This window comes from Pristiophorus japonicus, chromosome 5 (assembly GCF_044704955.1).
Source record: "Pristiophorus japonicus isolate sPriJap1 chromosome 5, sPriJap1.hap1, whole genome shotgun sequence".
NCBI lineage: Eukaryota > Metazoa > Chordata > Chondrichthyes > Pristiophoridae > Pristiophorus > Pristiophorus japonicus.
In genome coordinates this window covers 176041135-176065544 of record NC_091981.1, presented here as the reverse complement: position 1 = coordinate 176065544, position 24410 = coordinate 176041135, and the positions used below count along the sequence as shown (strand labels likewise).

The 24410-nt window shown below is 49.6% G+C and overlaps 1 protein-coding gene across 2 annotated transcripts in view; it reads right to left on the bottom strand.

The window, feature by feature from the left end:
• Positions 1-24410, bottom strand: part of LOC139264517 (uncharacterized) — a 122027-nt gene that overhangs the window by 24960 nt on the left and 72657 nt on the right. For both annotated transcript variants that reach the window (XM_070881102.1, XM_070881103.1), the window contains exons 18-20: positions 23970-24366; positions 20009-20066; positions 18422-18475 (exon numbers count right to left, since the gene is read on the bottom strand). In XM_070881102.1, coding sequence (XP_070737203.1) covers positions 18422-18475; positions 20009-20066; positions 23970-24366 — 509 coding nt within the window. The remainder of the gene's footprint in view (positions 1-18421; positions 18476-20008; positions 20067-23969; positions 24367-24410) is intronic.

Sequence of the window (24410 nt, the reverse complement as noted above, 5' to 3'; positions counted from 1 at the left end):
TTCCTACTCCCTCGACCCTATTCCACTAAACTGCTGACCACCCAACCTCCCTCCTGGTCCTCATGTTAGCTGATACTTTAAACGTTTTCCTCTCCTCAGCTACTATGCCCCTCCCATTCAAATCAGACATCATCACTCCTTTCCTTCAAAATTACAAAGGGGTTGAAGTACAAGAGTAAAAAAGTCTTACTGCAATGATAGAGGGCCTTGGTGTGAGAAAGGGAGGGGCGAGGGCGAGCGCGCGGGAGGGGCGAGGGCGAGCGCACGGGAGGGGCGAGAGTGAAAAGGAGGAGAGAGAGGTAGAGAGGGAGGAAATCAGAAAAGAGAGAAAGGGAGGAGAGTGAGGGAACGAGAGAAAGGGAGGAGAGTGAGGGAACGAGAGAAAAGGAGGAGAGTGAGGGAACGAGAGAAAAGGAGGAGAGTGAGGGAACGAGAGAAAAGGAGGAGAGTGAGGGAACGAGAGAAAAGGAGGAGAGTGAGGGAACGAGAGAAAAGGAGGAGAGTGAGGGAACGAGAGAAAAGGAGGAGAGTGAGGGAACGAGAGAAAAGGAGGAGAGTGAGGGAACGAGAGAAAAGGAGGAGAGTGAGGGAACGAGAGAAAAGGAGGAGAGTGAGGGAACGAGAGAAAAGGAGGAGAGTGAGGGAACGAGAGAAAAGGAGGAGAGTGAGGGAACGAGAGAAAAGGAGGAGAGTGAGGGAACGAGAGAAAAGGAGGAGAGTGAGGGAACGAGAGAAAAGGAGGAGAGTGAGGGAACGAGAGAAAAGGAGGAGAGTGAGGGAACGAGAGAAAAGGAGGAGAGTGAGGGAACGAGAGAAAAGGAGGAGAGTGAGGGAACGAGAGAAAAGGAGGAGAGTGAGGGAACGAGAGAAAAGGAGGAGAGTGAGGGAACGAGAGAAAAGGAGGAGAGTGAGGGAACGAGAGAAAAGGAGGAGAGTGAGGGAACGAGAGAAAAGGAGGAGAGTGAGGGAACGAGAGAAAAGGAGGAGAGTGAGGGAACGAGAGAAAAGGAGGAGAGTGAGGGAACGAGAGAAAAGGAGGAGAGTGAGGGAACGAGAGAAAAGGAGGAGAGTGAGGGAACGAGAGAAAAGGAGGAGAGTGAGGGAACGAGAGAAAAGGAGGAGAGTGAGGGAACGAGAGAAAAGGAGGAGAGTGAGGGAACGAGAGAAAAGGAGGAGAGTGAGGGAACGAGAGAAAAGGAGGAGAGTGAGGGAACGAGAGAAAAGGAGGAGAGTGAGGGAACGAGAGAAAAGGAGGAGAGTGAGGGAACGAGAGAAAAGGAGGAGAGTGAGGGAACGAGAGAAAAGGAGGAGAGTGAGGGAACGAGAGAAAAGGAGGAGAGTGAGGGAACGAGAGAAAAGGAGGAGAGTGAGGGAACGAGAGAAAAGGAGGAGAGTGAGGGAACGAGAGAAAAGGAGGAGAGTGAGGGAACGAGAGAAAAGGAGGAGAGTGAGGGAACGAGAGAAAAGGAGGAGAGTGAGGGAACGAGAGAAAAGGGGGAGAGTGAGGGAACGAGAGAAAAGGGGGAGAGTGAGGGAACGAGAGAAAAGGGGGAGAGTGAGGGAACGAGAGAAAAGGGGGAGAGTGAGGGAACGAGAGAAAAGGGGGAGAGTGAGGGAACGAGAGAAAAGGGGGAGGGGAAGGGAACGAGAGAAAAGGGGGAGAGTGAGGGAACGAGAGAAAAGGAGGAGAGTGAGGGAACGAGAGAAAAGGAGGAGAGTGAGGGAACGAGAGAAAAGGAGGAGAGTGAGGGAACGAGAGAAAAGGAGGAGAGTGAGGGAACGAGAGAAAAGGAGGAGAGTGAGGGAACGAGAGAAAAGGAGGAGAGTGAGGGAACGAGAGAAAAGGAGGAGAGTGAGGGAACGAGAGAAAAGGAGTAGAGTGAGGGAACGAGAGAAAAGGGGGAGAGTGAGGGAACGAGAGAAAAGGGGGAGAGTGAGGGAACGAGAGAAAAGGGGGAGAGTGAGGGAACGAGAGAAAAGGGGGAGAGTGAGGGAACGAGAGAAAAGGGGGAGAGTGAGGGAACGAGAGAAAAGGGGGAGAGTGAGGGAACGAGAGAAAAGGGGGAGTGAGGGAACGAGAGAAAAGGGGGAGAGTGAGGGAACGAGAGAAAAGGGGGAGAGTGAGGGAACGAGAGAAAAGGGGGAGAGTGAGGGAACGAGAGAAAAGGGGGAGGGAAGGGAACGAGAGAAAAGGGGGAGGGGAAGGGAACGAGAGAAAAGGGGGCGGGGAAGGGAACGCGAGAAAAGGGGGCGGGGAAGGGAACGCGAGAAAAGGGGGCGGGGAAGGGAACGCGAGAAAAGGGGGCGGGGAAGGGAACGCGAGAAAAGGGGGCGGGGAAGGGAACGCGAGAAAAGGGGGCGGGGAAGGGAACGCGAGAAAAGGGGGCGGGGAAGGGAACGCGAGAAAAGGGGGCGGGGAAGGGAACGCGAGAAAAGGGGGCGGGGAAGGGAACGCGAGAAAAGGGGGCGGGGAAGGGAACGCGAGAAAAGGGGGCGGGGAAGGGAACGCGAGAAAAGGGGGCGGGGAAGGGAACGCGAGAAAAGGGGGCGGGGAAGGGAACGCGAGAAAAGGGGGCGGGGAAGGGAACGCGAGAAAAGGGGGCGGGGAAGGGAACGCGAGAAAAGGGGGCGGGGAAGGGAACGCGAGAAAAGGGGGCGGGGAAGGGAACGCGAGAAAAGGGGGCGGGGAAGGGAACGCGAGAAAAGGGGGCGGGGAAGGGAACGCGAGAAAAGGGGGCGGGGAAGGGAACGCGAGAAAAGGGGGCGGGGAAGGGAACGCGAGAAAAGGGGGCGGGGAAGGGAACGCGAGAAAAGGGGGCGGGGAAGGGAACGCGAGAAAAGGGGGCGGGGAAGGGAACGCGAGAAAAGGGGGCGGGGAAGGGAACGCGAGAAAAGGGGGCGGGGAAGGGAACGCGAGAAAAGGGGGCGGGGAAGGGAACGCGAGAAAAGGGGGCGGGGAAGGGAACGCGAGAAAAGGGGGCGGGGAAGGGAACGCGAGAAAAGGGGGCGGGGAAGGGAACGCGAGAAAAGGGGGCGGGGAAGGGAACGCGAGAAAAGGGGGCGGGGAAGGGAACGCGAGAAAAGGGGGCGGGGAAGGGAACGCGAGAAAAGGGGGCGGGGAAGGGAACGCGTGAGGGGCGGGGAAGGGAACGCGTGAGGGGCGGGGAAGGGAACGCGTGAGGGGCGGGGAAGGGAACGCGTGAGGGGCGGGGAAGGGAACGCGTGAGGGGCGGGGAAGGGAACGCGTGAGGGGCGGGGAAGGGAACGCGTGAGGGGCGGGGAAGGGAACGCGTGAGGGGCGGGGAAGGGAACGCGTGAGGGGCGGGGAAGGGAACGCGTGAGGGGCGGGGAAGGGAACGCGTGAGGGGCGGGGAAGGGAACGCGTGAGGGGCGGGGAAGGGAACGCGTGAGGGGCGGGGAAGGGAACGCGTGAGGGGCGGGGAAGGGAACGCGTGAGGGGCGGGGAAGGGAACGCGTGAGGGGCGGGGAAGGGAACGCGTGAGGGGCGGGGAAGGGAACGCGTGAGGGGCGGGGAAGGGAACGCGTGAGGGGCGGGGAAGGGAACGCGTGAGGGGCGGGGAAGGGAACGCGTGAGGGGCGGGGAAGGGAACGCGTGAGGGGCGGGGAAGGGAACGCGTGAGGGGCGGGGAAGGGAACGCGTGAGGGGCGGGGAAGGGAACGCGTGAGGGGCGGGGAAGGGAACGCGTGAGGGGCGGGGAAGGGAACGCGTGAGGGGCGGGGAAGGGAACGCGTGAGGGGCGGGGAAGGGAACGCGTGAGGGGCGGGGAAGGGAACGCGTGAGGGGCGGGGAAGGGAACGCGTGAGGGGCGGGGAAGGGAACGCGTGAGGGGCGGGGAAGGGAACGCGTGAGGGGCGGGGAAGGGAACGCGTGAGGGGCGGGGAAGGGAACGCGTGAGGGGCGGGGAAGGGAACGCGTGAGGGGCGGGGAAGGGAACGCGTGAGGGGCGGGGAAGGGAACGCGTGAGGGGCGGGGAAGGGAACGCGTGAGGGGCGGGGAAGGGAACGCGTGAGGGGCGGGGAAGGGAACGCGTGAGGGGCGGGGAAGGGAACGCGTGAGGGGCGGGGAAGGGAACGCGTGAGGGGCGGGGAAGGGAACGCGTGAGGGGCGGGGAAGGGAACGCGTGAGGGGCGGGGAAGGGAACGCGTGAGGGGCGGGGAAGGGAACGCGTGAGGGGCGGGGAAGGGAACGCGTGAGGGGCGGGGAAGGGAACGCGTGAGGGGCGGGGAAGGGAACGCGTGAGGGGCGGGGAAGGGAACGCGTGAGGGGCGGGGAAGGGAACGCGTGAGGGGCGGGGAAGGGAACGCGTGAGGGGCGGGGAAGGGAACGCGTGAGGGGCGGGGAAGGGAACGCGTGAGGGGCGGGGAAGGGAACGCGTGAGGGGCGGGGAAGGGAACGCGTGAGGGGCGGGGAAGGGAACGCGTGAGGGGCGGGGAAGGGAACGCGTGAGGGGCGGGGAAGGGAACGCGTGAGGGGCGGGGAAGGGAACGCGTGAGGGGCGGGGAAGGGAACGCGTGAGGGGCGGGGAAGGGAACGCGTGAGGGGCGGGGAAGGGAACGCGTGAGGGGCGGGGAAGGGAACGCGTGAGGGGCGGGGAAGGGAACGCGTGAGGGGCGGGGAAGGGAACGCGTGAGGGGCGGGGAAGGGAACGCGTGAGGGGCGGGGAAGGGAACGCGTGAGGGGCGGGGAAGGGAACGCGTGAGGGGCGGGGAAGGGAACGCGTGAGGGGCGGGGAAGGGAACGCGTGAGGGGCGGGGAAGGGAACGCGTGAGGGGCGGGGAAGGGAACGCGTGAGGGGCGGGGAAGGGAACGCGTGAGGGGCGGGGAAGGGAACGCGTGAGGGGCGGGGAAGGGAACGCGTGAGGGGCGGGGAAGGGAACGCGTGAGGGGCGGGGAAGGGAACGCGTGAGGGGCGGGGAAGGGAACGCGTGAGGGGCGGGGAAGGGAACGCGTGAGGGGCGGGGAAGGGAACGCGTGAGGGGCGGGGAAGGGAACGCGTGAGGGGCGGGGAAGGGAACGCGTGAGGGGCGGGGAAGGGAACGCGTGAGGGGCGGGGAAGGGAACGCGTGAGGGGCGGGGAAGGGAACGCGTGAGGGGCGGGGAAGGGAACGCGTGAGGGGCGGGGAAGGGAACGCGTGAGGGGCGGGGAAGGGAACGCGTGAGGGGCGGGGAAGGGAACGCGTGAGGGGCGGGGAAGGGAACGCGTGAGGGGCGGGGAAGGGAACGCGTGAGGGGCGGGGAAGGGAACGCGTGAGGGGCGGGGAAGGGAACGCGTGAGGGGCGGGGAAGGGAACGCGTGAGGGGCGGGGAAGGGAACGCGTGAGGGGCGGGGAAGGGAACGCGTGAGGGGCGGGGAAGGGAACGCGTGAGGGGCGGGGAAGGGAACGCGTGAGGGGCGGGGAAGGGAACGCGTGAGGGGCGGGGAAGGGAACGCGTGAGGGGCGGGGAAGGGAACGCGTGAGGGGCGGGGAGAGACGAGTGAGATGGGGGGAGAGACGAGTGAGATGGGGGGAGAGACGAGTGAGATGGGGGGAGAGACGAGTGAGGAGGGGGGAGAGACGAGTGAGGAGGGGGGAGAGACGAGTGAGATGGGGGGAGAGACGAGTGAGGAGGGGGGAGAGACGAGTGAGGAGGGGGGAGAGACGAGTGAGGAGGGGGGAGAGACGAGTGAGGAGGGGGGAGAGACGAGTGAGGAGGGGGGAGAGACGAGTGAGGAGGGGGGAGAGACGAGTGAGGAGGGGGGAGAGACGAGTGAGGAGGGGGGAGAAACGAGTGAGGAGGGGGGAGAAACGAGTGAGGAGGGGGGAGAAACGAGTGAGGAGGGGGGAGAGACGAATGAGGGGGGGGGGAAAAAGAGTGAGTAGGAAGGAAGGAAGGATTTGCATTTATATAGCGCCTTTCACGACCACCAGATGTCTCAAAGTGGTTTACAACTTTTGGAGTGTAGTCACTGTTGTAATGTCGGAAACGCGGCAGCCAGTTTGTGCACAAGTTCCCACAAACAGCAATGTGATAATGACCAGATAATCTGTTTTTGTTATGTTGATTGAGAGATAAATATTGGCCCCGACACCGATGACAACTCCGTTGCTCTTCTTCGAAATAGTGCCATAGGATCTTTTACGCCCACCTGAGCGCAGACGGGCCCTAGCTTTAACGACTCATCCAAAAGACGGCATCTCTGACACTGCAGCACTCCCTCAGCACTGCACTGGAGTGTCAGCCTAGTTTTGTGCCTTCAAGTCCCTGGAGTGGGATTTGAACCGACAACCATCTGACTCAGAGGCAAGTGTGCACCCACTGAGCTACAGCTGACACTGAGCTTTGGATGCTCAGTTATTGAGTATATTCAAAACACAGAGCGATAGATTTTTGGAAACTAAGGGAACCAAGGGAACCAAGGGATATGGGGATAGTGTGGGAAGGTAGAAGATCAGCTATGATCTTATAGAATGGCGGAGCAGGCACGAAGGACCGAATGGCCTACTCCCGCTAGTAATTCTTGCGCTCTTAAAACTGACCCAGCAAACTACTGCCCATCTCCAACTCCCTTTCCTCTCTAAAGTCCTTCAACGCGGCGTTGCCTCCCAATTCATACCAGTCTTTCCTGCAACTCCATGTTTGAATCCCTCCAATCACGTTTCCCCCTGCCCCCGCTATAGTATTGAAACTGCCCTTATCAAATTCATAAATGACATTGTATGTGATTATGACCGTGGTAAACTATCCCTCCTCATTCTCAACCTGCCTGCAACCTTTGACACAGTTGACCACACCATCCTCTTCCAGTGCCTCTTCTCCACCGGCCAGCTGTGTGACTGCCCTCACCTGGTTCCAGTCTTATCTAAGCAGCCACAGCTAGAAAATCACCTGCAATGGCTTATTTTACCTCTGGAGTCCCCCAAGGTTCGATCCTTGGCTCCGTCCTATTTCCCTTCTATCTGCTGCCCCTCGGCAACATCATCCTAAAACACGTCAGGATCCACATGTACGCTGACGACACCTAGGTCTACCTTATCACTACCTCTCTCGATCCCTCCACTGTCTGTAATGTGTCACACAGCTTGTCCGACATCCAGTAATGGATCGCAGAAATTTCCTCCAATTGGGAAGACCGAAACCATTATTTTCGGGCAGTCATAAACTCCTTTTCTTAGCCATCAACTCCATGGCAACTGTCTGAGGCTGAACAAGACCATTCGCAACTTTGGTGTCATATTTGACCCTGCAATGAACTTGCAACCATATCTGCTCCATCAACACTACTTCCACCTCAGTGATATCACCCGACTCCGCCCCTACCTCAGCCTCACCTCATCTGCTGCTGAATCCCTCATCCATGCCTTTGTTAATTCTAGACTGACTATTACAATGCTCCCTTGGCATCTTCCACCCTTCATAAACTTGAGCTTATCCAAAACTCTGCTGCCCATATCCTAACATGCACCAAGTCGTGTTCACCATCACCTCTGTGCATGCTGACCCATACTGGCTCTCGGTCTGGCAACTGATTTTAAAATTCTCATCCTATTTTCAAATCCCTCCATGGCCTCGCCACTCCCATCTCTAATTTCTTCCAGCCTTACAACCAATGTCCCCTATAAGGTACGCGGTACCACGCAGTCTGGGACCGGCTTTTGCAATGTAAAGTTTTGCACGAATGGGCCGCAGCACCTTAAAGGGGCCGTGCACCCCCCAAAAATAAGAGGGAACATTGCCTACAACCCTCCGAGATCTTTGCAGCCCTCCAAATCTGGCCTCTTGCACATCTCTAATTTTAATCACTCCACCATTGGTGGCCATGGGAATTATCTCTCTTAACCTCTCTGCCTCTCTCTTTTCCTTTAAGATGCTCCTTAAAACATCTTTGACTATCCTTTTGGTCATCTGTCCCAATATCTTAAGTGGCTCGGTGTCAAAATTTGTTTGACAAAGCTCCTGTGAAATGCCTCGGGACGTTTTACAACAAGAACTTTTATTTATATAGCGTCTTTAGCGCAGTAAAACGTTCCAAGGCACATCACAGCAGTGTTCTAAGACAAAACAGATAAATCTGACACCAAGCTACACAAGAAGAAATTACAGATGACCAAAAGCTTGGTCAAAGATGTAGGTTTTACGGAGTGGCTTAAAGGAGGAAAGAGATGTAGTGAGGCGGAAAGGTTTAGGGCGGGAGTTCCAGAGCTTAGGGCCCAAGCAGCTGAAGGCACAGCCACCGATGCTTGAGCAGTTATAATCAGAGATGTTGAAGAGGGCAGAATTTGAGGAGCGCAGATATCTCATGGGGTTATGAGACTGAAAGAGACTAAAGAGGTAGGAAGAAGCGAGGCCATGGAGGGATTTGTAAATCAGGATGAGAATTTTGAAATCGAGGCATTGCTTAACCAGGAGCCAATGTAGGTCAGCAAACACAAGGGTGATGGGTGAACGGGACTTGATGCGAGATAGGACACGGGCTGCCAAGATTTGGATGATCTCAAGTTTACCGAGAGCAGAATGTGAGAGGCCAGCCAGGAGTGCATTGGCATAGTCAAGTCATAGAGGTAACAAAGGCATGGATGAGGGTTTCAGCAGTAGATGAGCTGAGGCAGGGAAGGAGGCAGGTAATGTTACAGAGATGGAAATAGGTGGTTTTAGTTATGCCGCGGATATGTGGCTGGAAGCTCATTTCAGGGTCAAATATGATGCCTACGTTGCGAACAGTCTGGTTTAGCCTCAGATAGATGCTAAGGAGATGGATGAAGTCAGTGGCTAGGGAACAGAGTTTGTGGTGGCGACCAAAGACAATGGCTTCAGTCTTCAAAATATTTAATTGGAGAAAATTTCTGCTCATCCAGTACTGGATGTTGGACAAACAGTCTGACAATTTAGAGACCATGGAGGGGTTGAGAGAAGTAGTAGTGAGGTAGAGCTGGGTGTCGTCAGCGTACATGTGGAAACTGACTCCGTGTTTTTGGATGGTATCGCCAGGGGGCAGCATATAGATAATAGGAGGGACCAAGGATAGATCCTTGGGGGACACCTGAGGTAACGATGCGGGAGTGGGAAGAGAAGTCATTGCAGAAGATTTTCTGGCGACGATTAGATAGATAAGAATGGAACCAGGCGCGTGCAGTCCCACCCAGGTGGATGATGGTGGAGAGGCATTGGAGGAGGATGGAGTGGTCAACTGTGATAAAGGCTGCAGACAGGTCCAGGAGGATGAGGAGGGATAGTTTACCTTTGTCAGTCACAAAGGATGTAATTTGTGACTGATGAGAGTCGTTTCGGTACCGTGGCAGGGGCGGAACCAGATTGAAGGGATTCAAACATGGAGTTCTGGGAAAGATGGTCACGGATTTTTTCCCCTCGATTCCTCCCCCCGCCCCCCCCGCGATTCTAGTCAGGGTCAGAGTGCCCCAAGCTCTGTGTCATCCATTTATCTGAGACTTTTGAAAGAGAAATGCTATATAAATGCAAGTTGCTGTTGTTGATATGGATCTGAGTATTCATGCCCACAGGATCTTCACATAACAAGGAGCCGTGTCAAAATGGTCCTAATATCAAAGAGACAGGTCAAAGCATTGATGCTTTGAAAAAACATGAAGGCTGTTCAAGTTAGCCGGTCAGTAAAGGAACCCCATTTAAGTTTAGTACAAAAGGTGCCACTGTATGAGTAGATGGCGCCGCCTGGTGCTGGGCATACAAACAGACCAAAGCTATTGTCTAGTATCCATCAACTTGGAGCAGGACACTAGTAACCTCTTCCCAAATTTGGCCTGGATTGCATTCTTATGGAGTGTTTCTTTGCATACTTAAACTTCAACGCTGCAGAGCGCATCTTCTGTTTCAATTAACCTCACACTGCCTCAGCTACTCTCAAATTCTTTATTTCTCATATCAATTATGCGTCTTTCCATCGTCTGCTGCAAAGATTATCTCAGCCATATAACCATGTCATTTTTTCAAAAAAAAGTGATTACAGATCATTGGGCTGGAAATTTATCAAAATCGCTAGCACCAGTTTTTTGGCGGTATTTGCAGATCGAGTTTTTTTTTAAGTTGCCGAAGTACCGCTATGACTGAATGCCACTAGTTTGGTCAAATGTTGACCGGCGGTAGCGGTATTTTCAGTTTTGCACAACTCGGGCTTTTGCCGCCGAAAAGAAATGGACCTCTGCGCATGCTCAAATCCCCCCGCGATTCTAGTCAGATGTCAGGGTCAGAGTGCGCCCAGCTCTCAGTCATCCTGAGGCTTTTGAAAGGGAAGATGCAGCACGATGAGGTAGCCAGGCAAAGGGCCAGGAAATTCAGCTTAGATGCCTTAGAGGTACTAGTGGCAGCAGCGGAGGCCAGATGAGGACAACTGTTTAGGGGTGGTCAATTAAAATCTGGTGCAAGAAGAATATGGACTGCTATTGCTGAGGAGGTGTCCTCCTCGGGCGACATCCACCGGTTGTCCCAGCAGTGCAGAAGAGGTGGAATGACCTTTGCACATACGCGTGAGTAAGTAATATTTTTACTTATGCACTCCTTGATTACTTACATTGTAAATCTGACATGTTGCTGGAGGTATGTTGCACCTTATTTGCCATGAATGATCTTTACACATTATTAAGATGGCTTTGAGATCTTAAAAGATGTTTCTGCACTTCGATGTCTTAGAAACATAGAAAATAGGTGCAGGAGTAAGCCATTTGGCCCTTCTAGCCTGCACCGCCATTCAATGAGTTCATGGCTGAACATGCAACTTCAGTACCCCATTCCTGCTTTCTCACCATATCCCTTGATCCCCCTAGTAGTAAGGACTTCATCTAACTCCCTTTTGAATATATTTAGTGAATTGGCCTCAACAACTTTCTGTGGTAGAGAATTCCACAGGTTCACCACTCTCTGGGTGAAGAAGTTTCTCCTCATCTCGGTCCTAAATGGCTTACCCCTTATCCTTAGACTGTGACCCCTGGTTCTGGACTTCCCCAACATTGGGAACATTCTTCCTGCATCTATCCTGTCTGAACCCATCAGAATTTTAAACATTTCTATGAGGTCCCCCTCATTCTTCTGAACTCCAGTGAATACAAGCCCAGTTGATCCCGTCTTTCTTGATAGGTCAGTCCCGCCATCCCCGGAATCAGTTTGGTGAACCTTGCTGCACTCCCTCAATAGCAAGAATGTCCTTCCTCAAGTTAGGAGACCAAAACTGTACACAATACTCCAGGTGTGGCCTCACCAAGGCTCTGTACAACTGTAGCAACATCTCCCTGCCCCTGTACTCAAATCCCCTCGCTATGAAGGCCAACATGCCATTTGCTTTCTTAACCGCCTGCTGTACCTGCATGCCAACCTTCAATGATTGATGTACCATGACACCCAGGTCTCGTTGCACCTCCCCTTTTCCTAATCTGTCACCATTCAGATAATAGTCTGTCTCTCTGTTTTTACCACCAAAGTGGATAACCTCACATTTATCCACATTAAACTTCATCTGCCATGCATTTGCCCACTCACCTAAACTATCCAAGTCACTCTGCAGCCTCATAGCATCCTCCTCGCAGCTCACACTGCCACCTAACTTAGTGTCATCCGCAAATTTGGAGATACTACATTTAATCCCCTCATCTAAATCATTAATGTACAGTGTAAACAGCTGGGGCTCCAGCACAGAACCTTGCGGTACCCCACTAGTCACTGCCTGCCATTCTGAAAAGTACCCATTTACTCCTACTCTTTGCTTCTTGTCTGACAACCAGTTCTCAATCCATGTCAGCACACTACCCCCAATCTCATGTGCTTTAACTTTGCACATTAATCTCTTGTGTGGGACCTTGTCGAAAGCCTTCTGAAAGTCCAAATACACCACATCAACTGGTTCTCCCTTGTCCACTCTACTGGAAACATCCTCAAAAAATTCCAGAAGATTTGTCAAGCATGATTTCCCTTTCACAAATCCATGCTGACTTGGACCTATCATGTCACCTCTTTCCAAATGCGCTGCTATGACATCCTTAATAATTGATTCCATCATTTTACCCACTACTGAGGTCAGGCTGACCGGTCTATAATTCCCTGTTTTCTCTCTCCCTCCTTTTTTAAAAAGTGCGGTTACATTGGCTACCCTCCACTCGATAGGAACTGATCCAGAGTCAATGGAATGTTGGAAAATGACTGTCAATGCATCCGCTATTTCCAAGGCCACCTCCTTAAGTACTCTGGGATGCAGTCCATCAGGCCCTGGGGATTTATCGGCCTTCAATCCCATCAATTTCCCCAACACAATTTCCCGACTAATAAGGATTTCCCTCAGTTCTTCCTTCTTACTAGACCCTCTGACCCCTTTTATATCTGGAAGGTTGTTTGTGTCCTCCTTAGTAAATACCGAACCAAAGTACTTGTTCAATTGGTCTGCCATTTCTTTGTTCCCCGTTATGACTTCCCCTGATTCTGACTGCAGGGGACCTACGTTTGTCTTTACTAACCTTTTTCTCTTTCTCATGAACCATGTGCAGCTTAATGGGACATTAAACAGAGGACTGTATTAAATGCACAGTATGTTACAAGTGCTTTGATGACTACCTGTGTGTGCCACAAGAGTAGAAGGGCAATTCGGTTAAGCATTGCTATTGTCATTTTTGCAGAAGAAATTGGCTCACAATCGAAGTGAGCAGCGACGCAGAGGGGGTGATCCACCCAACATGCAGCCGTTGAGGTTGAGGAACGCATGGCAGCCCCAGTTGGTGCCCACAACAGATCAACTACCTGTGTAGGTGCTGATCCCATGACTGCAACTGAGGGCAAGTCCTGCAAAATCCCTGGGATGGGTTGGGGTCATATAATGGAATGTCATGTAGTGTCTGTGGACTCCGTTTCGGGTAATGTGAAGCAGTGTCTCTCGACGACATAATGCAGTCCTTCAAATAAGCCTGCGCTATGTGACCGTACTCATGTCACCCTGCCCCCTTCCCTGCTGCTAATCACTCGTCTGTTGTTTTCTAATTTCAGATGAGGAGTTGCATGCGCCACATATGGAAGCCTCCACCTGATACTGTTATGCTTGGGTCAACAAGGAGGAAGAGGAGGATAAGGGGTGCCCAGAGGACCCATGGGAGGAGACGGCTATTGCGGGGGGGGAGGGGGTGTTGTCAGTGACAGTGGGGGTGGAGGGGGAAGTGGAGGAGGAGTTGGGGGTGGAGGGATTAGGCGAGTCAGCACTGATTTTAGCTGCGGTCTCAAATTTCAAGGGATCCCCACCTCCGAGGCAGCGTGACCAAGTGATATGCAGCAAAGCACCCCAAGGGTAGAACCCCGTATGCCGCCTCTATGGCGGTTGAGTTGGCAAAACCGGTCTGCTGAGAGACAGGCAGACGCAAACTTGGACATGGTGGGCCTGTCTGAGCATCGGACTGGATCTAGAGCTCCTCCAGGCCCTGGGTGGCATTTCCAGCAACATCGCCGCACAATCTGCCAGACAAGCTGCGGACATGTCGCAAATGGTTGCTGCGATCCGGGAAAACACCGAAGCTGTCAATGCCATGAGGCAATTGATGGTCTCGACTTTTGGCACTGCAGCCCCCTGTGTCATAGCACCAGACCGACAGCACCTGTAAGTGGGGAGGCAGAACAACAGCCTTCCGACTCAGAAGCCGTGCCTTCCATACCCAAATCTTCTCCAGTAGACCCACACATCGCATTGCTATCATCTATTGCTCTGGGCGCCTTGCTACACAACTTCCTGGTCCCAATGCGGGCAGGGGTAGGGGTGGTGGGAGGAAGCAAGGGGGGGGGGGGGGGGGGGGGGGTTAAGATCGGGGGGAGTGGGGAGAAAAATGTGTCAGCAGTTAAAAATAAGTTTGGTGGGGGGGGTGGGGGGGTTGTTTTCTTTGTTTGTTATATCGTTATTGTTCTCTCAAAAATGTATTTATTTATTTAGCTATCAAAGTTTTCAAAAATTTAACGTGTTTTATAAATCATTTTGTTCAACTTAACCATTCTTGTGCAGTCTCTCATTTTTCGAATAAGACAGGTAATAGTCAACATGGTGGGATAGAGTGGCCAGGCAAAGGTGAAACACAACTTTCACTGTTAAAGCAAAACATTGATTTAAGAGTTGCTGATTTAAGAGTTTTGCAGTGGTGAAAGCTCCACGAGGCCTCCCGTCATGGTGGTGGTGGCATGGGTTCTTCGACAGGCTCCTCCGTCCTCCTCCTCCTTCCCCTCCTCAGGTGGTCCTGCAGTTCCCAGTGCAATTCCTGTCCCCTCATGATGGCTAAGTTGTGTAGGATGCAGCACACCACAATGAACTCAGCGACTGCTCTGGGTGGTATTGCAGGCTGCCTCGAGTGATCCAGGCATCGAAAGTGCTGCTTGAGCAGTCCAATTGTCTTTGACGATATTGCGTGTGGCTTTATGACTGTCATTGTAGCGATGCTCGGCTTCTGTCGGAGGATTCCGGAGGAGGGGTCATGAGTCAGGTGGGCGAGGCCGTAACCTTTGTCCCCCAGCATCCAGCTGTGACCTTGTGGCCGACGCTCAAGCAGGTCAGAGACAGTGCTCTCACACAAGATGAAAGCAACATGGATGCTCCCTGGAAACTGGGCATTGACTGCCATGATGCGCTGCATATGGTCGCAGACAACCTGTACATTCAGGGAGTGGAATCCCTTTCGGTTTCGGTAAACCTCTGGCTCCTGTAAAGGTGCTCACAGGGCGATGGACGTACAGCCAATGACATCCTGAATCTTGGGGAAGCCAGCAATTCGTGCAAAACCCACAGCCCGCTCATTCTATGCCTCCCTGGTCATTGGGAAGTGTATAAAGTCCATCCTGCGTGCGTACACAGTGCAGTGCAGTAGTCACCTGGCAAATGCAGCGATGTGTAGTGTGCTGCAGCATATGTCCCCAGCTGATGTCTGAAAGGAGCCGGTGGCATAGAAGGCAAGTGCCGCAGTCACCTTCACCTCAACGGGCAGTGCAGTCCTGTTGGTGCTGGTAGGCTGCAGGTCTGCCATTATGAGCTGGCATATCTCTGTGACCACCTCTTTTCGAAAGCGCAGCCTTCCAACACACTGTGCCTCAGACAGGTGCAAATATGAGCGCTTCTCCCTGAAAACCCGTTGGGGATAACGCCTCCTCCTCATAAGTCTGCAAGCTTTGATTACGCTCAATGCTCTTGAATAAACCTCCTTCCAGCTCTATTCTGCATAGAATAAGTAGCCAGCATTATTGGCAGAGATATTATAGGCCCCATTATGCTCAAATACCTTCAAAGCGAATGCAACTCACATAAAGCTCTCAAAGCTCAGTGTGTAAAACGTAGCCTTCTCAAAATCCTTTCATGCACTGAACTTCGGCTCCCTTTTTCAAAATGGCGTCATTACCACTGTGTCCGAGCAGGTAAGACTTCAGTTTTCAGTGGTATTTTAGGCCGGTGGCAAAAATGGTGGTATTGATAAAATTACTGCCGGCAGTAATTTTTGGGTGTTGCACACCGATTGACATCATAAAAACGGTGAAAAAATAGGGTGGCGGTATTGTTTTTACCGCTGGCAGATAATCACCGATGAATTTACCGCCGGTGGTATTTTGGCAGTAAATTATTAGATCGGCGGTCCAATGGTAAATAATTTTATAGAAACATAGAAACATAGAAAATAGGTGCGGGAGCAGGCCATTCAGCCCTTCTAGCCTGCACCGCCATTCAATGAGTTCATGGCTGAACATGAAACTTCAGTACCCCATTCCTGCTTTCACGCCATACCCCTTGATCCCCCGAGTAGTAAGGACTTCATCTAACTCCCTTTTGAATATATTTAGTGAATTGGCCTCAACTACTTTCTGTGGTAGAGAATTCCACAGGTTCACCAATCTCTGGGTGAAGAAGTTTCTCCTTATCTCGGTCCTAAATGGCTTACCCCTTATCCTTAGACTGTGACCCCTGGTTCTGGACTTCCCCAACATTGGGAACATTCTTCCTGCATCCAACCTGTCCAAACCCGTCAGAATTTTAAACGTTTCTATGAGGTCCCCTCTCACTCTTCTGAACTCCAGTGAATACAAGCCCAGTTGATCCAGCCTTTCTTGATAGGTCAGCCCCACCATCCCGGGAATCAGTCTGGTGAATCTTCGCTGCACTCCCTCAATAGCAAGAATGTCCTTCCTCAAGTTAGGAGACCAAAACTGTACACAATACTCCAGGTGTGGCCTCACCAAGGCCCTGTACAACTGTAGCAACACCTCCCTGCCCCTGTACTCAAATCCCCTCACTATGAAGGCCAACATGCCATTATGGCGGTAAATGGGCGGAAAGCTGATGAATTCCCAGCCCAATGTTCTTTCATATTTTTTCTTTGCCTCCCTCTCTATTTTGCTCTGATTCTATTTAAATGCTTGTTCATTTTCACAGTTCTGATGAGGGGTTAAACCCAAAACATTAACTTGACTCTTCTCTCCACAGATGCTCACTGACCTGTGTATATCTATAATTTGCATTTTTGCTTTTTTTAATTTGCATCCATTGTCTTATGTACTCCCGACAGGCTGGCAGATCCCACTATATTTCCCCTTGCATACATGCTAAATCTGCAGCGTGCTGACTCAAAGGGCTGGGGATTGAGTTTTTTTTCCAACCCCGCAATTTCGCTTGTTTGGACCACTGTGGTCTTGTCAATCCACGGTATCAGTGCGTTGCCCTACATTTGGTTCTCAAAGTGAACAAACAACCAAACTGCCAAATTCAAATCAGTAGTCCAAGGAGGAGGGATTGCACCTCATGTCCATATTTTCTCCTCTGATTGCCTTTAGCATGCAACTTGAAGACTGACTTTTATGGGTATGCTCAGGATAGTAGCAAAGAAACCAGAAACCGTTGAATTAGAAGATTTAGCTCCACAAAATAGGACATTTGACATGTATGACACCATAAACGCAGCTACAGTCACGAATCCCAAGAAATGCAGATACTGCTGTGTTAGGATTAGGGAGCCTGCACTTTAAGAACATCTGTTCACTTCAAATGTATGCCCATTCATGTATGGGGAACCAGGCCATTACAAAGAACTTACAGGTTTGTTCTCATCTATATCTGAAGGCTACATAACTTAATTCTGGTTGTCCGAATTAAATATATTTTTATTCACAGAAAGATCCTGGAGTACTGTACGTGTAAATATCAGTAATCACAAATGGTTTTAAACCTTAACTGGCATAAAATACATAAATTTGCCCAGAAATTGAGAAAAACAATGTAGTTTCTATAAAAGTAAAAAATGAGTAGCATAGAGACAGGGAAAGAAACAGAATTCAAACAGACAAATGAAAAGAAGAATCTTTAAAAACTGGGCTGAAGCCTTCGGAGACACAATACGACAGATTTTCCTGGGTCTGCGCACAAGTGCATTACATCGCCTCGGCACAACAAATATTAGAATTGGACAGATTCCATTGCAGGCGTATGTTCCAACCGGCCCTCCGATATTCGCCATTTCAATGTGCCTGGGTGCACACACAGAAAAATGTTCTCTAATAAGGCTCCATATGTTTTGAATGGATTAAACCTTAGGGATGGATGTCCCTCTGATTTTCGCAGCTAAACAACATACCTTTCGCATCATCTAATTGAGTTCCAGTTCAAAGAATAATACGTTAACACCATGCACAAAATATCTTTAAAAATTTGGGTACAGAAAAGGGAAACGTTTCAGTTGTCAGTTGTCTCCCCTTCACTCCTTTATCTAACTTCAGATGAGAAATTAGATTATCTCATTTGGATTTTATACTAGGTGGAGTGTAACTCCAGCCTGGTAGACAGCTGTCTTTAAAAAGAGCTCAGTTCATCGGATCCCATGGAAACTTTACACATCTAGTAAACAGTCTTTTGGATGTTATATGAAAGTTGATGCTGTCATCTGCTCTTTGCAATTATTACAAAATAGTCACCCATGGAACAAATGTGCAAAGCTCTCCTAGCAGACAGATTGTATGCTATAGTGCAATACATTTCTAGTCTTGCCAGCTACATTTCGAACTCTACAGCTACTGACTTACACCAGTATTGCAGTATAACTGCAGCCTTAGACACTTGCTACCTACAAAGATATACTTGCCAACTTCTGAAAGGGCTAATATACTGCAGTTTTACCTTGGTGTTTGATTACTATTGTGTTGACAGCTCTATTATCTTCACATCTGTCCTTCATCATCTTTGTCAAAATTTATTTGTATTCACTTTTGGAATTTTTTTTAAAGTGCATTCATTTTGCTGATCAATTGTAACTTGTTTTGTTTGGCATTTTTGGATAATTGGTCTTTAAACCCACGGATTTAAATTGCAAAATAAAACTGCAAATTGTCTTTACACTGTAGTTAAAATATTTGGATTTCAATTCTAATTCTTAGCACAGTCTCACAAAATTCAAATTTTGCACTCACCAAATATCCCAAAATCTCCTTCTTTATGATATCTTCAGGTTCAGAATGACCACACTGCAAAATATAAAGAACTAAGATTACTATAGCTGTTAACACCAAGATTACTTTAAAAAACATTTCTAGTAAACATTTCGACAAAGAATGGAACACTCTCATTGATACTTGTTCTTTTTTGGGTGACTTTAAATGAACAGCTTGAATTCATCTACTATATGGAGGTTTTCTCCACTGAGCAAACAAACAGAAATTTAAATGAAGCTAATCTTGGTACAGTTATACCACTTGCTCTTTTCCCAATTCTCAATGTGCCATAGAAGGGTTCGATTGTGTGAGAACAATCAGGTTCTATGGTGGGCTGTCACCATCAGCAATTCTCCCTGCTTTCATATATCAAAGACTGACTGTCACGTCGAGGGCATGACCATGTCAATTTCAGATTCTGAGTTATTTATTAGCCAGGAAAGCAGCCTCTAGAGCTGGCTTTTCAGCCAACAAAACCTAAAATGTACAGTCGGAGTCAGAAGAAAAATGGTTATGTGAATTGTTTGAAAGAAAAAAAATATTAGAATAGTTAAATGGAAAAGTAAAAGGTAGTTTTAAAAGTGAAAATGGGAAGAAAGAAACAGGGGGAGCACAAGTCTTTACAAAAAAAAATGGTTACAAGTTACTCTGCCAAGGCATTGCACAAGAGGAAGAACCACCAAATACAGTTTTTCAGTGAAGTGGAGTTAGAGGGTGAGGAGTAATTGGATTAGGGTGTGTAGATGTAATTCAGTGAGGAATGGAACAGCAAATGGGTTGGTGAGGTTAGTTCCCAATTAGCACACTAAGTGTGAAGATCACAAGAGTGGAGGATGGGGAAGTTGGGGTTGCTGCTCTTAAGGAAGCAGCTACAGAAAATTCCAAGAGAAGCAGACAGGGTAGCAGTTGGCTTGTTCAAGGAGGGATTCAAGCCAAGTTATAGGAGAGAAGGTAGATAGAGGCATGGCGATGGGGGTTGCAGTAAGGATTATGGGGAGCATAATACTGGAAATGGAAGAAATAACAAAATAAAAAGATGGCATTGTCTGAGGTGGTGTAGAGAGAGGTTAGCAGAACTCTACCTGGACCAATGTCCCCATAAGCTGTGCGGCCACGCAACGCTCCATGGATCCTGTGCAGCCAGCTTTTCAATGCAAAAACCACATGCGCACAGTACTTTGAAGGGGCCTCGTAGCCCCAAGAAAAATTATAGGGAACATTGACTTGGACATACCTAATGTCTCATCTGTTTGAGAACCAGTGGAGCAAAACCTCAACATATTACTGCAGGTTATCTTTCTAAACAAAACATGTCACCGAGCCGTCAATAATATTAAAGCACAAAGGAGAACTGACAGATCGCAGTAAATACAAACTCAAATGTTAAAAGATGGCAACTGGGATGAATATAGATCAGTTTCAGAGTCTTAAAAATAAATAATGCTTTGAGTGTATTTGTATTAAAGCACAAGATTTGATTCTTTGGAATGGATGAAGTATTGTGATAATTTTTATTTATTTATTTATTTTTTTTAAATAGTAATCTTGCTTAAATTTTTCACTTGCCTTTACTGGTACCCGGTAACTGGCATCAGATCCTTTGCGGTCATCGTCTTGACAGCTCCTATGAGAAAAACAAAACAATTTTCAAGTACTCAATATGATCATTAGAATGTAGGGTACAGTTATGGACACGACTTCTAAGAAATCAACCAGATAGCTATCTTCATATTTTGCCTTCCCCTCACGAGTGAAGAAAGATACTGCATCTGGACAATGGTCATATCTCAATTGAGTCAGAGTGATAGGAGGACAAGACCTTCATCAAGAGAATGAAAAGTTCCTCACTACAGGCAAACTGGAGGAAATAGTCCTTTATTTATTTATTTATCTCTGCCACATAACATAGCAGCAACCACTCAGGTTAGGAGACGCATCTGTCTGATTTCAAGTGCCTGGCATTAGAGGAGTCTAATAGGAGAGACTGCTCTGCCACATTTCAGATTTCTCCCGGAAGGAAGTGCAGTTCCACAGATCAAGGTGGACAGTTTTGCTGGCTCTTAAAATAGCCACTCCAGTACAATGGGAAAACTGCAAAATTCTATTTTCCAAGTGCAAATGGGAACACATTTCATGTGTATCATTTGGATACATTATGTTGTATTCTGTACAGGCAACCACCAGCTTTTTGATGAAAGTAAAAGGAATAAAATTTACTCATTTTCCGGCTTCTCAGCACTGCTTCTATTACCCTCATGCTAGAATAAATAAAACAGCTTTTTCAGCAACATTCTCCTTTGGTAAGCCTCACATCATGACCACTGATGCAATGTAGCTGAATCTTTCAAATTCAATAAATTTACTCTATCCCAAGTATCTGACAATGCACTCCCACTGGTCAATACAAACCTCTTCCTATTGAGCCTGGCGTAGGTGAACACCTGGCAGGAATATTGTATTAGTGAAAGAAATGGGGAAGTGGCAGAGCTGCCAGCTTGGAACTGGAAGGCAGTGGAGCATTTTAACTCTTCCATGATCAAACACCTGTGAAGGAGCCACGTTCAGGTTTAAAACTCTGGCAGCACTGATTATTATGGTTTCTTGCCTTGAATTTTAATCCTGAAATGGACTTCATGGTGTACTACTTGAACTCAAGAGTTTCCCTTACTCTTGGTTTCAAGAAATTTCTTCCCAGTCTATGGCCTTGGATATTAGTCAGAGCTGTGTCCCCTACAATATTTTACAATTGATATACAAATATGGGCATGTAGCATCTTTTCAAGGCATATTGTGCACCTGATACCATTCAGTTCCTTAGAATCCCTAGTAGGTTCTTCACCTCTTGCTGAGGTGCCATCCTGATTCTGATCTGGTTTTGACTAGATATGATAAATTCATATGACTGGCATGATATTTATCTCTCGGAATCAAATTTCGGGCTCCATCAAAAGAAACAAAGAAGCCATAATTGGGCTAACTATAGGGCACTAACAACCATGGCTAGATGACAAGTCTACTGCTCATGTTCTCTCCACTGACCCAAACTTTTTCCATGTCTATGCCTGATTACTACTACAGGTTGTATCTCTCCAGTCCGGGACTCTAGTCCGGAAACATCCCTAGTCCGGCATCACTCCCGGCGTGGATTGCTCCTTTAAGCGGTGTTGCAGCACGCGGGCTGGGGTGCTGCTGCGGTGTGCGTGCGCAGCGATTGGCTGGAGCAGCTGTCAGTCAGTGAGCATGTGTGGTGATTGGCTGGAGCGGCTGTCAGTCAGTGCGGGTTCTGCTGGTGCTGGGGACCACGCCCACAGGCTGCGAGCGGGAGCCATAGACACAGTGCGTGCATGTTGCACAATGGCACTGCCTGCAGCTCTCTCGGGGGGTGGGAGGGTGGTCCGTTTCTGTGTATTGTGTAAAGCGCTCTGACCTATCCGGGGGGGTTGGGGAAAATGCTTGAAACTATCATTAAGGAAGAAATAGCGGGACATCTAGATAGGAATAGTGCAATCAAGCAGACGCAGCATGGATTCATGAAGGGGAAATCATGTTTAACTAATTTACTGGAATTCTTTGAGGATATAACGAGCATGGTGGATAGAGGTGTACCGATGGATGTGGTGTATTTAGATTTCCAAAAGACATTCGATAAGGTGCCACACAAAAGGTTACTGCAGAAGATAGAGGTACGCGGAGTCAGAGGAAATGTATTAGCATGGATAGAAAATTGGCTGGCAAAAAGAAAGCAGAGAGTCGGGATAAATGGGTCCTTTTCGGATTGGAAATCGGTGATTAGTGGTGTGCCACAGGGATCGGTGCTGGGACCACAACTATTTACAATATACATAGATGACCTGGAAGAGGGGACAGAGTGTAGTGTAACAAAATTAGTGGGAAAGCGGGTTGTGTAGAGGACACAGAGAGGCTGCAAAGAGATTTAGATAGGTTAAGTGAATGGGCTAAGGTTTGGCAGATGGAATACAATGTCAGAAAATGTGAGGTCATCCACCTTGGAAAAAAAAACAGTAAAAGGGAATATTATTTGAATGGGGAGAAATTACAACATGCTGCGGTGCAGAGGGACCTGGGGGTCCTTGTGCATGAATCCCAAAAAGTTAGTTTGCAGGTGCAGCAGGTAATCAGGAAGGCGAATGGAATGTTGGCCTTCATTGCAAGAGGGATGGAGTACAAAAGCAGGGAGGTCCTGCTGCAACTGTATAGGGTATTGGTAAGGCTGCAAATGGAGTACTGTGTGCAGTTTTGGTCACCTTACTTAAGGAAGGATATAATGGCTTTGGAGGGGGTACAGAGACGATTCACTAGGCTGATTCCGGAGATGAGGGGGTTACCTTATGATGATAGATTGAGTAGACTGGGTCTTTACTCGTTGGAGTTCAGAAGGATGAGGGGTGATCTTATGGAAACATTTTAAATAATGAAAGGGATAGACAAGATAGAGGCAGAGAGGTTGTTTCCACTGGTAGGGAAGACTAGAACTAGGGGGCACAGCCTCAAAATACAGGGGAGCCAATTTAAAACCGAGTTGAGAAGGAATTTCTTCTCCCAGAGGGTTGTGAATCTGTGGAATTCTCTGCCCAAGGAAGCAGTTGAGGCTAGCTCATTGAATGTATTCAAGTCACAGATAGATAGATTTTTAACCAATAAGGGAATTAAAGGTTACGGGGAGAGGGCGGGTAAGTGGAGCTGAGTCCACGGCCAGATCAGCCATGATCTTATTGAATGGCGGAGCAGGCTCGAGGGGCTAAATGGCCTACTCCTGTTTCTAATTCTTATGTTCTTATTATGTTAGGGAGGCAGACTCTGATTCTGCATATCAGGATCCATCGCACACTCCACGCTGCAAGAACGTGTGTGGTGTGTGTGCAAGACTGCGGTCTCTGGGTTTTTTGTGTGTGTGTGTCTCGTGCGAGGAGCTGCCACTTCCACTAGTCAAGCTCTGCTTGCAACTTGCATACGGACTGGCGCCGGGAGTAGGATCATGGGTAAGGGTCAACGTCTCTCCTTGACTTTATCTTCCACTTTATCTCGATCTCTAGTTTTTCTGTGTGTGTGTGTGTGTGTGTGTGTGTGTGTGTGTGTGTGTGTGTATTTTTGAGGTGTTGATGCTCATTGAGATAAGCGGGCCGGGGAAGGGAAGGGAAGGAAAGGGAAGGCAGCTGACTGAGGCCCGGATGTTGGGTCTGAGGATTTAAAAAAACGGAGCGATTCTGGACGACTAAATGCTGTGCAATAGGCTTCTGCGCCGTGTATGCGCAGAACGCGTCCGGGTCATTGTCAGCAGCATTGTCACCAGTTGGCCTCCCATGCTTCAGAAAATTCTCTGGTCCGGCACCAGTCAGGTCCCAAGGGTACTGAACCAGAGAGGTCCAACCTGTACCACTTTCTCCTGTTCTCTCAATGAGTTTGAGAATGTTATTAAGAGGAGCCTTTTACAATATCCTTCATAAATCACAGTGCTTTAGCATCACTGCAGACAAAAATAAAAAGTTATTTGCACACAATGCATTACCTAGACTTATCTCTTTTCTTGGAGTCATCTGTGGAGTCCCATTTGCTTTCCCGTCTCCGATCTTTATCGCTGTCAGAATGTTTATTTTTTTCTTTCGCTCTCTCTTTCGCTCTCTCTTTTTCTTTCGCTCTCTCTTTTTCTTTCGCTCGCTCTTTTTCTTTCGCTCGCTCTTTTTCTCTCGCTCGCTCTTTTTCTCTCGCTCGCTCTTTTTCTCTCGCTCGCTCTTTTTCTCTCGCTCGCTCTTTTTCTCTCGCTCGCTCTTTTTCTCTCGCTCGCTCTTTTTCTCTCGCTCGCTCTTTTTCTCTCGCTCGCTCTTTTTCATCTTGCTTAATAGATTTTGTCCGCTTAATAGAACGATCCCATTCATCTCGCCAGTCTTCTCCAGAATGTCTAATGTCTTTAAAAACATTTTTAAAAAGTGACACATATAACAAAGTACAT